At 35.6% G+C, this 13,844-nt stretch overlaps 2 protein-coding genes across 2 annotated transcripts; both read right to left on the bottom strand.

The window, feature by feature from the left end:
* Positions 1-2,546: 2,546 nt before the first annotated feature.
* On the bottom strand, positions 2,547-5,397 carry LOC131853153 (sterol carrier protein 2-like). The gene is made up of 2 exons (XM_059203975.1): positions 4,285-5,397; positions 2,547-2,711 (listed from the first exon to the last, which is right to left on the bottom strand). Exons 1-2 carry the CDS (start codon positions 5,395-5,397, stop codon positions 2,601-2,603), a joined length of 1,224 nt encoding a protein of 407 aa, XP_059059958.1. The 3' UTR covers positions 2,547-2,600.
* Positions 5,398-5,815: 418 nt separating this feature from the next.
* LOC131853152 (sterol carrier protein 2-like) lies at positions 5,816-10,549 on the bottom strand. The gene is made up of 2 exons (XM_059203974.1): positions 9,389-10,549; positions 5,816-6,079 (listed from the first exon to the last, which is right to left on the bottom strand). The coding sequence occupies exons 1-2, from the start codon at positions 10,493-10,495 to the stop codon at positions 5,969-5,971; spliced, it is 1,218 nt and encodes a 405-aa protein (XP_059059957.1). The 5' UTR covers positions 10,496-10,549; the 3' UTR covers positions 5,816-5,968.
* Positions 10,550-13,844: the final 3,295 nt, after the last annotated feature.

The following is a 13,844-nucleotide window of genomic DNA, read 5'->3' as shown; positions in this document are numbered from 1 at the left end:
ACTAGCACATATATGAGTGCAGCAAGTGTTGATACACATCCGAGTAACATTAAACTTCTCCACTTGGCACATATATAGTTTGTTATAATGTTTTGAATGTAATAATTATGAAGTATGTTGTTCAGGCGCAGTATGAATCTGTGGCCCAATATAAAATGTTAAGACTGCAACACTGCAACGCAAGGGTTTCAGGGGTCAGAAACAAAACGTGAACGGTCACAGATTCAGTTTCAGATTAGCTTTGCTAACGAATTAGATTAGCTAACGAATGCATTACACATCTTGTTATTAATATTATAAACACATTAGTGTGTGAGTATGGACGGATGTTTGTTACACTTTCATGCAAAAACTACTAAACAGATTTTGATGAAGTTTTACAGTAATGTATATATCAGAATAACATATTGGCTATAAATTTCGTGCGGATAAAACCGCAGGCACTGCTAGTAATTATTTAAGTTATTGTATTAATAACAATTAAATGGGAATCACCTATTTTTGATATACATTTTGGAAATAAGAGAAATCAGCAGTGGGTTAAATATTAAAATGATAAAGTTTACATGTTGACATTACAAAAAAATCCTGATCTTTTACACTTTAAAAGATCAGGATTTTTTGTATAGTGACATATTCTATAAAAATGTACAAACAACTAATTCTACGATGGCCAGCATTATACTTCCAACAATACAATCAAGATTCTCATCTTATAAAAAAATCAAACAATGTTCTTTTTATGTCACAAAGATGGCAATCGGGCACATAGTCTATTTGATGGCAGTGGTTACCGTAGCGTATAGACACCTGAGACACCGGGGTGTCACGAGCGCGTTGCTGACACTTAGGAAATCTTAATAAACCATTCCTGAAAAACATCTTTTAGTATATAATTGCTGTAAAGTCCTGTAATTCGGTTGTTGGTCAGATAATATTAGTCATCATCATCTGCTTCTTCCTTATCCCATTTATTTGTGGTCGTCGTAATATGGTTTTCGCTTCCATTCATCCCTGTTCGCAGTCATCTAGTTATGTACTCCCTTTCTCACCATATCATCTTTCACACAGTCATCAATCTCTTTTTCGGCCTTCCTCTGCCCTTATAGCCATCCACATTCATATGTAATTGAGTGTGATAATAAGTCCGTATTGTTGTTCATATATATAGACGGCAGTTACTGTTTACCATCAGATGGGAGGCCAGCTCGTTTATCATTCGATATACCTTAAAAACTTAACATATTTCTATGGTGTGAATCACTATAAGTAATGGATGAAGAGTTGCATGAAAGTGGAAGGCTGGCGGGTTGCGAGGGAGTCAGGTCGCAAGACGTGGGATATTCAATAAGCTGTTAAGATTCAAGTTGATAAGAGAGCGCGTTCCCTCGGGAAATATCCCGCGCGGCCGCCTCGTGCCCGACCTGACCGCACTACGAATTTCGCTATTTCAAATACGAGTAACTTATAATGCATTAAATGCCAAGCGGGAGCACGACAGTACCAACTATTTGGAGATAGACCAAAGTGATGGCAGAATTATTGAGATAAAAATGTATTTGCTTTCATATACAGTGAAATGAAATTGTTTATTTTGCGAGGAAGGTGGTGTGCACAGAGGTTATAAAGTTGGTACATATAGTTCCATACAATCCGCCTTGTGCTGTCTGCACAAGGCGGACAACATTATATATTGGTTATATATTGGTTAAACAAAATTATATATTGGTTAAATAATTACATAATTCTGTCTTTCAGATAGCATATTACATTATAATATTATACAATTGTAAAAATTATTATATCTATATTATACTGTAAATATTTAATTTAGTTCGTTTTTAAGAAAAAAAAATGTTTATCTATGTATAGAGCAAGAGCCCACGACGGTCAGACATACGTCATATTAGTAAACGTGAAAGTTCTTGTGTGTGTCCCCCCAACACAGGTAAGAACGATCCTCAAACATGAAACCTGGATCGTGGTTCCTTTGGCAGGTAACAGGAAACAAAGGTGTAAAAATTTTTATATCAAATTCGTTATTTTAAGAAACTCCATATTTTCATATATTGTTCGTAGCAGTATTATAACTTGCGCTGCTCATTACCAGACACGTAGTGTGGTTCCAACCCCCCGCCGGACCCCTAAACTATATTATTTTATGAATAAACTTACGTTACTTTAATAAAGCTGTAATTTATATATATAATAAGAGGTGGCAGATAAATTATAAACTTTAACTGGGAATTTTCTCAATATTTTACGACTGTTTCGTTAGTCTAGCGGTTTAGCACGTTTTACTTCCGATGGTTGCGGATTCGATTCCTAGCACGGCACAAACATTTGTATTTATGAGTATGATTGTTTGTATCGGTCTGGGTCTTTTCTATGTCTAATATGTATGTATTTACAAAAAAAAAACTAAGTATTTATATCAGTTGTTTAATACTCATAACAAATAAAACGAAAACTGCAGAAAGGAACGAGAACGTACTAAAATTGTGTGGCTCCGTCCGCATAAAGCGATACAAAGTTTTTGCCTCACGTAATAATTAATGATAGAGAGAAAATATTTAATTAGCACTTTACAAATTGATGTTTTAAAGTTTGGAGTGTGAAGTGTGGTCGGTGAACCCCCTACGGTACAGTGCCACGACAGCAGCGCCGCCCAGTCCCAGGTTGTGCTGCAGACCGAGACGCGCATTCGGCACCTGAAACGATATATTCATTCAACATCTTTATTCACGTAGGTCTATTACAGACTCATACGAGGCTGCTTTTATTTTAGAAAAATAAAGTTTTATACCACGCGGACGAAGTCGCGGGTACAGCTAGTGTAAAATAACCTCAAAATTATTTAAAAGAGTAGCCATTACAGCTTTACGAATGAGCGGTAGATTGAAAAAAAATGTGATGACTATTCAAAAGTGATTAAATATAAGTTGATTTGAATAAATTATTTTCTATTTTATTCTATTTGTGTTCATGAGAACACACCGAGAACGTATCGGTAGGTAATGTGAGAGTACAGGCGACAGTAGGCACTGAACATACACGACCCAACGAAACTCACCGCCCACTGTTTTAAGTGATAGATAACCTTTGTCTCATTTACTGTCGTTATATTATGATAATTATTAGCTACGAACAATATATATTTACTGAAACATTATTACCACAAAATACTAGCCACTCGCCCCGGCTTTGCACGGGTGTACATGTATTAAAAATATAAATAATCTTAATTCAAATAAACTCATTACCAGCACTTATGAATAGTCATATTTTGATTCTACCACGCATTCGGAATGCAGATTCATCACAAGAAGAATGAGCAAGAAACTTGTGTGTTGCTCTTTTGAATAGATGTTTTTTTTATATAAGTAATTACAGTATAACAAGTAAGAGGCATGCGATAATCAACATAGAAATCGCTACGCACTCATTATTATATATATAAACCTTCCTCTAGAATCACTCTATCTATTAAAAAATCCGCTTCAAAATCCGTTGCGTAGTTTTAAAGATTTAATCATACATAGGGATAGACGGCGACAGCGACTTTGTTTTATACTATGTAATGATGATGATGATAATGATGAAAATTGTTTTCTAAACATTAGATGGCCTCAGTGGTCTAGCGGTTTCATACACCGCTTTACTTCCGATGGTCGCCGGTTCGATTCCTCGCACAGTGCAAACATTTTGATTCATGAGTATGACTGTTTGTATCAGTCTGGGTGTTTTCTATGTATAATAAGTATGTCAATCAACAAAAAAAATCTAAACATTCATGTCATTTGTCTAGTACCCATAACACAAGCATTGCTTACCGTGAGACTAGATGGCGCTATGTTAATTGTCCTGGGTTATTTATTTATTTGGTGATTAAAATTTTATATAAACAAATAATTATACATGATAAACATAGAATTAAGGAATAAAACTGTTCAAACAACTAATATTGAAAAGGCGTTTCATAAGTAATGCCCATTAAAAGATAGTACATATTTTGAAAATAAGAATTCATTTATTAATATATTAATTCTTGTAAAGTTTGTGTACGGTCATTTATATTACATGACTATATGTTTAACCATGTCAGGAACAGTTTCATGACAAAACGTAACAGTAACTAGTGTTTGCTGCAAAATATCGTATTTAATCTCAGAAGTAAATAGATGCAGTTCGATAATCAGTACATAGAGAAGATAATTACTGTTTAAATTTGTGTGTAACAAATAGATTGCGCTTTAGACAAACAACTGTGTAGGTATAGCTTACTTGTCTGGCGCCGGCTTCCCCGCGCAGCTGCCAACACAGCTCGGCGCACTGCGCCACGCCGGTGGCGGCCAGCGGGTGTCCTTTACCGATCAGACCCCCGCTCGGGTTCACAACCACTTGTCCGCCGTAAGTGTTCGCGCCAGCATCCACGAATTTACCGCCTTCGCCCTGCCCGCACAGCTGCAGGTCCTCGTAGGTGACGAGCTCGTTACAAGAGAAGCAGTCGTGGAGTTCGACCACGTCTATCTGCTTTGGACTAATTCCGGTCTTAGTGTAGAGCCGCGTCGCCGCTAGACGAGTCATATCCGAACCGGCTATTCTCATAAAACTCGGCTCTTGAAATACGTTTGGTGTATCCGTCGCCATCTCTATGCCAACGATTTCAACCGCTTTGTGTTGGAGCCCGTAACGTGCCACCGCAGCCTCCGACATGAGGACGGCTGCTGATGCGCCGTCGTTCGTAGGACAACACTGCAGTTTTGTAAGTGGCCCATGAATTTTTTTAGAATTCAGTATGTCTTTAACTGTATACGCTTTTGTATTGAAGGCTTTCGGGTTTTTCAATGCATGACTATGATTTTTGGCCGCTATTTTGGCAAAATGTACTTCGGTAGTTCCATACTTTTTCATGTGTTCTATTCCAGAATTACCAAAAATAAGCGCCGCCATTGGTACACGGGGTACTTTATTCTTTACTAAATCTATAATTTTTTCCATGTGTATATCAAAAGAGGAAGCTCTATCATCAAAGACAGAGACTTTCAGTGCTCCAGGATTCATTTTCTCAAAGCCCAGAACTAGTGCTACATCAATGATACCTCCCTCCACGAGCTGTTTGGCGAGGAAGAGAGCGCTGCCACCGGTAGCTCCGCTGTTGTTGATGTTGTAGATGGGCACGCCCGTCATTCCGACCTGGTAGAGGACCCGCTGGCCGCTGGTGGAGTCGCCGGCGACGTACGCACACACCGCCTGCTGCACCGCCTCGTACTCCACGCCGGCATCTCGCAGCGCCTCTACCACCGCTTGCTTGCCAAATTCCGGATAGTCTCCGATGGTGCCCGGCTTGGCAAACTTTGTAACACCAACTCCTACCACGTACACCTTCCTGCCCATTGTAGATATGTGCGCGCCCACTGAATTATATTTAATTACTGATGTACTTGTGAACGTATTTTTATAATTATTACTCGGTTATAACACTAAAAATGATAACAATTATCTCTAAATGTTCCATGATTCTTATTAAAAGATCTTGTCATGACATGCAGCATCATAATATTGTTATTATATATGTGATAAGATATACCATTAATTATACGAATATGACTTTGTCTTTTTTTTATGTAATAAAGGAAAGATATATATACCTAAATGACATGAGAACCTTCTTTTTAAAAGTTGGATGAAAATACTAAAAACGGTGTCATAAATGAAGAATAACCTACATTATTATATTTCATTAAATGTTTTCCTATACGAATACAATTACCACTCAACGCTTGTAATTCAATGTGGAAAATTAAATAAGCAATTTACGATATTGTTTAATATATAAATAGAAAAAATGAGAACATTTTGATATCATTGTTCGCCAAATATGAATGTTAGCTGATCACAATATTTTTTATAACATTTTGAAATATCACACTCCCTGTTTTTTGTTGGCTGCTTTATTCAGATCGGTTCAGAGTTTGGAGAGGCCGGCGTAGTCCGTGAATCCTTTCCTGTACAGCGCTATGACGACAGCTCCCCCCAGGCCCAGGTTGTGCTGCAGCGCGATGCGAGCGTCCGGCACCTGCATTGTATACAAGAGCAACAGTCAGTTCAGTCCATATAAAAGGCAACAATCCATATTTAATTCCAAAATCAATTGCGATAAATACAAACAAAATCGAGATTGTACCAATACAACAGTATTGTGTTATCTTATATTAATTCTATTATTGTAAATTAGAACTACTAATATTAGAATGGTTCAAAATTATAAAAAGAAATTAATAAACATTTTATGTCGACTCTTGTGTATAATAATTCTGTTAGACTTTCGCCAATGGTTCGTCTAGTCTTTCCTGTGCTGATTGAGACTGTGGGAAACAATGACCATTGTGTTTTCATAGAGAACTATTATGTTATATGAAAATAAAATTGCATATAATATAATATATCACATTCTTCTTATAATAAGAAGCGTAATTTATACTTGAAGTACAGATGGTCAAAATCAAAAAATACCCAAAATAACTATCACCACTATACAAAAATTTTAAAAAGATGTATTCAAAACGCACAACAAATAGATAATACTAGATATATAACCCACTCTAAAAATATATGCAGGGCCGCTTGGCAAGTAATTAAGGACAATATTGACAGTACAATAATAAATAATGACATACACATAATTAAACATAATGACATAGAATACAATGACTTAAATTCAATTGCAAACCTATTTAATAAATACTTCATTGACATTACAAATATTAATAATAACAAAATACATAGACCAAATAACCATAACATTATTAGTAACAGTAAAAGCATGTTTTTAACGCCAGTGACAGAAGAGGACATTTATAAAATCATAAAAGCATTAAAAAACACAAATTCAACAGGATATGACTGTATAAAAACAAACATTTTAAAAAAATGTGCATCATCTTTAGCACATCCATTAACTTATATAATTAATTTGTCTTTTACACAAGGTGAATTCCCGAAACGTCTGAAATACTCAATAGTTAAACCTCTTTTTAAAAAAGGCAATCGCAATAATTTAGACAATTATCGACCAATATCATTACCTCCAGTTCTGTCTAAAGTATTTGAAAAAATCATGTATAATAAACTCTATAATTTTATAATATCATCAGACATTTTAAAAAATGAACAATTTGGTTTCATAAAAAACAGATCTACGACACTTGCATGTTTTACTTTAATTAAATATATAACTGAATGTCTAAATGAACGAATTCCTATAGTATCTCTTTTTCTAGATATGAGTAAAGCCTTTGATTTCGTTAACCATGACAGACTTCTTGATAAATTATATTGCTATGGTATTAGAGGTGTAGTACTAAAATGGATCAATAGTTACTTAGAAAATCGACATCAACGTGTTGAAATTACTGCAATTAATATGATAAATAAAGAAAAAATGACGTTTAGATCTCATTATAGAGATAGTAATAGAGGTGTTCCACAAGGGACTGTTTTGGGACCATTAATGTTTTTGTTATATATAAATGACTTGCCAAATGTTACTGACGAAAAATGTATTCTTTTCGCTGACGACACTACAATTTTAGTTAAATGTTCCAATAAAAATAATTATGAAAATCAAATTAATAATACTATTCAGGATATCGAAAGTTGGCTTACAACAAATGACTTAAATTTAAATATTAATAAAACAAATCTAATACAATTTCAGACATATAACAGTGCTCCAATTAATTTAAAAATTACTTGTAATGGCATTAAAATACCAAGAGTAGATAGTGTCCCTTTTTTAGAATAACTATCGACAAATTTATAAAATGGGATTTTCACATAAACAAGCTTATAAATAAATTAGATAGATTTGTTTATGTACTAAAAAGAATTCGACAAGTTGCTACCCTACAAGCATCTCTTTCATGTTATCATGGCTATGTTTCGTCACTACTACGATATGGTGTAATATTATGGGGAAATTCTGTAGACTTCCAAAAAGTATTTAAAATACAAAAAAAATGTATCAGAGCACTATGTGGAGCGCATATAAGGGACAGCTGCGTACCACTATTTAAAAAACTTAATATTCTCCCTCTTCCTTGTCTGTATATATATGAAATGTGCATGTTCGTTGACAAATACCCACATATATTTAAGAGAAACTGTGACATTCCAGAAAGTAGAAGTAGACATAAATACAAGCTATATGTCCCTAAACAAAGATTGGCACTTTTTTCAAATAACGTATATTGTATGGCCATAAAAATTTTTAATCATCTTCCAGACAATTATAGAAATTTGAATAATAAACAATTTAAAAGTAAATTATTTAAAGAATTATTAAATAAATGTTATTATTCCACAAATGATTATTTAAATGATAATAATGGATTGTATTAATAGTTTTAAATAAAATAATTTCATAATAATGTATTGTATTAATAATTTTAAATATAATAATGTGATAATAATGTAAATGTAATAAATATTATTGTAAGATTTTACACGCCGGAAACGGCAGGGCATGTTTTGGAACTATTATAATCTTAAGACCATTATGTACACATGTTCCAGTAAATAAATTGAATTGAATTGAATTGAGACAGCTTTCCGAATGAGCGGTAGATTGAAAAAAAATGTTGATCATTCAAAAGTGTTTCAATGTAAGTTTATTTGAATAAATGATTTCTATTCTTATTCTATTCATACATAGGCTCTACGATACGATTATCTCTAGAGATGAACGAATCAGTATGTTATCTGACATACGGAAGAGAAATAGAAGTTTGTATTTTGTCCAGCATAATTCATACATCCAGATCGTCTGAACGATGTCACGGGCCGAAGCTTGTTTCTAAATATTAGGTACTAGCGACGTTACTAATAGAACATTACATTATTCCCGGCTTGTACATATATACAGGCCGCGTCTATAATTAAGTCTACACACAGAACCTGAAAAGATTTCTCTCAGCTGTAAGGCTTCTTATTGTATTTATACTTACACGTATATCTTTTGTATTCGCTACTGATCTATTGTTATTCATTACAACGTTTATAGGAAAAATACTTGTAAGTAGCTGTCGTCCATGCACCCTTGTATTCATTGCTAAATTTGGCTTCCAGTTACATTTTAGAATAAATATTTTTTATGTTTTTAAGTCATTTGACATATTATTAAACTAGCTACTCTCCCCGGCTATGCCCGGGTGTACATATATTGTACATATAAACCTTCCTCTTGAATCACTCTATTAAAAGAAAACCGCATCATAATCCGTTGCGTAGTTTTAAAGATTTAAGCATACATAGGGACGGACAGACAGCGACAGCGACTTTGATTTATATAATGTAGTGATTACTTGAATTATATAAAATTACTTACTTGTCTAGCGCCAGCTTTCCCCCGCAACTGCCAGCAAAGCTCAGCACACTGCGCCAGGCCAGTGGCTCCGAGCGGATGCCCTTTAGCAATCAGTCCTCCACTCGGGTTCACGACCACTTGCCCGCCATAAGTATTGGCCCCCGCATCGATGAACTTGCCAGCCTCGCCCTCTGCGCACAACTGCAAACCTTCGTAGGTGATCAGTTCGTTACAAGAAAAGCAGTCGTGAAGCTCCACCACATCGATTTGTTTCGGAGTGATTCCAGTTTTCGTATACAGACGTGAAGACGCCAGGCGAGTCATGTCGTAACCAGCTAGTTTCATAAAACTCTTGTCTTGAAACGTACTCGATGGGTCCGTAGCCATTTCCATGCCAATTATTTCGACGGCATTGTTTTGGAGACCGTTACGGATGACGGCATCCTCCGACATGAGTATCGCAGCCGCCGCGCCGTCGCTGGTGGGGCAGCACTGCAGCTTAGTCAGCGGTCCGAAGATCTTTCTAGAACTCAGTACTTCTTCGACCGTATATGCTCTCGTACTCTGAGCTCTAGGATTCTTTGCACCATGTCTGTGATTTTTTGCTGCTACTTTTGCGAAATGTACCTCGGTGGTGCCGTATTTCTTCATATGTTCTATACCAGCGTTTCCAAAATATTGCGGTGTCAGAGGACCAGGCGGTACCTCTGTCATTTCCCTCATTTTCTCCTGATGTACACCGGTAGCCGGAGCTCTATCGGGGAAACGAGATCCTTTGAGCGCTCCCGAAGCCATTTTCTCAAAGCCCAGCACTAGAGCGACATCCACTCTGCCCCCTTCAATGAGTTGTTTCCCGAGAAATAGGCCACTAGAACCCGTCGAGCAGTTGTTGTTGACATTGTAAATGGGAATGCCGGTCATCCCGACCTGGTACAGCACCCGCTGCCCGCTGGTGGAGTCTCCGGCGGCGTATGCGCACACCGCCTGCTGTATCACGTCATACTTGAGGCCGGCGTCCTGTAGAGCTTCCAGCACCGCTTGCTTCCCAAAATCAGGGTAGTCTCCTATGGAGCCCGGTTTGGCAAACTTCGTCATGCCCACTCCAACCACGAACACCTTCCGTAACATGATGAATACGTGCGCGCTGGTTCATTTACAGTGAGATACTAATGCACTCGTCAATGTGTTTGTTATATTTAGTTTGTATTCGTTTATCATTGTAAACAGACTGATAACATTATCACGTCCCAGATAAATTGTACCTGAACTCTGAGCAAAATACGAGATATAATAATGTGGAAAAGATAAGAAGTTCCAATATGTGAGAGCAGAGAGTTGATAATAAAAGCGATTAGAGGTCAAACACCTACGAATAGATGGACCACTTACATTTGTGTTTCACATTATCCTCCGTATCGGCCGACTCAATTACTGAGCTCGCTCTCCCGCGTTATCCCCGGACCTAGATTATCTTTCATTGTGTGCGGGGACTTTGACCTTAGACGTTATATTATACACAGACTATTTGAAGAAAACAAAAGTTTAAATTGTTATTTATTTATAAATGGAATTCAGTGGTTTATGATTTGTTTTTTTTCTAGATATGGCAGAATCAAGATTGGATTAGTTCCGCGCAATAATGTCGTGTTCGTTATATATACGTTCAATGACAAGAACATACAGCATACAATTCAATAGACCGAAGAGCTGGCAGCTACCTCGGACAAAGAAGAAGACATAGAAGCCATTCAAAGAGGGAACGCTGCCAGTATCTTCGGAACTTTGCCTAAAGGGACCCCTTTTGATAATATATTTTAGTCATCATTGCTAATTTAATGTATAAAATATTGCTATTATGATATTGAGAACGTATGAATATATACAGTACAGGACTAAATAGTAATTATATTATTATACAGCCTCGGTGGTCTAGTGGTTTAGCACATCGCTTTACTATCCGATGGTCGCGGGTGCGATTCCTCGCACGGTACAAACATTTGTATTCATGAGTATGATTGTTTGTATCGGTCTGGGTGTTTTCTAATAATAAGTATTTATTTACAAAAAAAAATGTATCTATGTATTTATATCAGTTGTCTCGTACCCTACACCTACACAAGCTCTGCTTAGTTTAGATGGCACTGTGTGAATTGTCCTGAGATATTATCATTATATATACATATATATAATACATTCACGCATTAACAAATTATCGTGTAACTCTGCAATTGTTATTGTATTATTGTCAAAGTAGCTGCGCGATGTGGCCGGGAGTTGCTTGAAGGTGGTTGTGACTGGAGCGGGAGCACGACGGGAGCACGACGGGAACACGACCATTATTTTATTGAAAATCACAATAGTAGTGATATATTTCCCAAAAGGACCCACATATATATATATAAAAAAGAGATATCAACAATATAAAATTTATAAAAAGAATGTTAGACGAGCTGCCAGCAACAGTAGGGATGATAAACCGACGCCTGATGTTATTAACAAACTAGAGGAATAAGGAACAACTACTGACACTAACCAACCTGTACAGTACGTATATACAAAAATTGAATACTTACATATTTTCAGGTACATATAGTACAATACTATATGTATCTGAAAATATGTAAGTATTTTATACGTATGTTGATTATCTTTGCACCGCCAACAATATTTCTCTGTACTGCCTATGGTTGACTGGTAGAAAATACCGCATGGTGTTAAGTCCGCCAAATGTACTGTTACTTTTGTACTGTGTGCATTAAAGTTATATAAATAAATAAATAAATAATACTAGCTCTGTGCACGCGGTTTCACCTACGTGAATTTTTTTATGTGTTATTCTGCTGTATACATAAACTATGTCACTGTAAAGTTTCATCAAAATCCGTTCAGTAGTGTCTGTCTGCTTGAAAGAGTAACAGCATCGATACTTGTAAACTTTCGCGTTTATAATATTAATACGATATATATACATAACTATATATTTCACAATATCTATATAAATATCAATTTTTTCTCATTGCCTTTGCAAATTAACAAAAGTTTAACAACATTTCACGATGTAGAAACAAATCAGATATATTGAATTGTGGCGGGAGGACAAGAGTCGCCGTGGAGTGTCGCAGTCTTGATTGGTGGCGTGTTTCCTAAAGTCGGCCCATTAAAACGGGCTCCTTGGCTACTTGTGAACTGTCTCTATTTATTAGGATTTCGCTTCATCTCGAAACGTCACTATAATTAACTGTCTGCCTTTAGAACTTGAAAGCAATTTATTAATTTGTCATTTAAAATTAGTCTAACAACAACAGGAAATTGGATATCTGTGCGAGTTAATGAAAACATCTCGCGCGACAACCATTAACTTAATCCGGCCCCCAACTGAACCTCACTTCATGTACTTAATGAGCTCTTAACGTTCCAGATATTGTGTGGACATAATTACTTAGTTGATATTAACAATCATAATAAATAAATAATCCTGGACAATTCACACAGCGCCATCTAGTCTCACGCTGTGACTGGAGCGAGGACACAACGACTATGTTAATAAAAATATTTAATAATAGCGATAAATGTATATATTTCCCAAAAGGGCTTACAGCGAACAAATTAACAACAATTAGTCAATAATGAGATATAAAAAACAGATGGTAGACAAGCTGCCAGCAACACACGGTAAGCAGAGATCGTCTTATACATTACATATATACTAACAAATGATATAAATACTTAGATTTTGTTTTGTAAATACATAGATATTATACATAGAAAACACCCAGACCGACACAAACAATCATACTCATGAATACAAATGTTTGTGCCGTGCGAGGAATCGAACTCGCGACCATCAGAAGTAAAGCGGTGTGCTAAACCGATAAACTACCGAGGCCGTCAATATATAAATATCACCATAAGATAATACTAATTATAAATTAACAATTTTATCATAAACTCTTCAGAACTATACTATTATGTCTTACTTGCAGCATATTTTGTATAAAATATTTGTTACTCCATAGTAATAAAACTATTTATATGACAATTTATTTTTTATACACACACTTTTAATATTTTATGCTTAGTTCCATTTTTATTGTCAATTATGAAATATTAATATGTCTATTACTACCAGCGACCGGCGACCGCATTTTCTATTTGAATTAAAATTATTAATATAAAATATACAGTCCATAATAAACCTTCACCAGTTATAATAGAAATCATACAGTTTGTCCAATACACAATCACATCCACTCAAACTGAATAGTATATTGTATTTTAATATAGAATTGAAACTGTAATTAATGTGACGGTCGGTTACTGCGAGATACGGAGATAAATAATAAAGCAACCGTTCACTTATCTGATATATTTCGGAATGCCTTCAACAAAATCTGTTTGTCTTAAATTCTACAAGCCACCTATTACTTACAAATATCTTATTACCTACAAAGTATAAAACTAATATATAAATAGTAAT

This window comes from Achroia grisella, unplaced genomic scaffold (genome assembly GCF_030625045.1).
Source record: "Achroia grisella isolate CSIRO2021 unplaced genomic scaffold, CSIRO_AGI_Agris_v1 utg8986, whole genome shotgun sequence".
NCBI lineage: Eukaryota > Metazoa > Arthropoda > Insecta > Lepidoptera > Pyralidae > Achroia > Achroia grisella.
The sequence above is the reverse complement of the archived record's forward strand: the minus strand, read 5'-3'. Positions and strand labels throughout refer to the sequence as shown.

What these genes read in the sequence shown, in the direction of transcription:
- LOC131853152 (XM_059203974.1), bottom strand. Translation starts at nt 10,495, where the DNA reads ATGTTACGGAAGGTGTTCGTGGTTGGAGTGGGCATGACGAAGTTTGCC. An exon ending in GGAAAGCTGGCGCTAGACAA is followed by an intron (nt 6,080 to 9,388) that starts GTAAGTAATTTT and finishes TATACAATGCAG; the next exon opens with GTGCCGGACGCTCGCATCGC.
- LOC131853153 (XM_059203975.1), bottom strand. Translation starts at nt 5,397, where the DNA reads ATGGGCAGGAAGGTGTACGTGGTAGGAGTTGGTGTTACAAAGTTTGCC. An exon ending in GGGAAGCCGGCGCCAGACAA is followed by an intron (nt 2,712 to 4,284) that starts GTAAGCTATACC and finishes ATATCGTTTCAG; the next exon opens with GTGCCGAATGCGCGTCTCGG.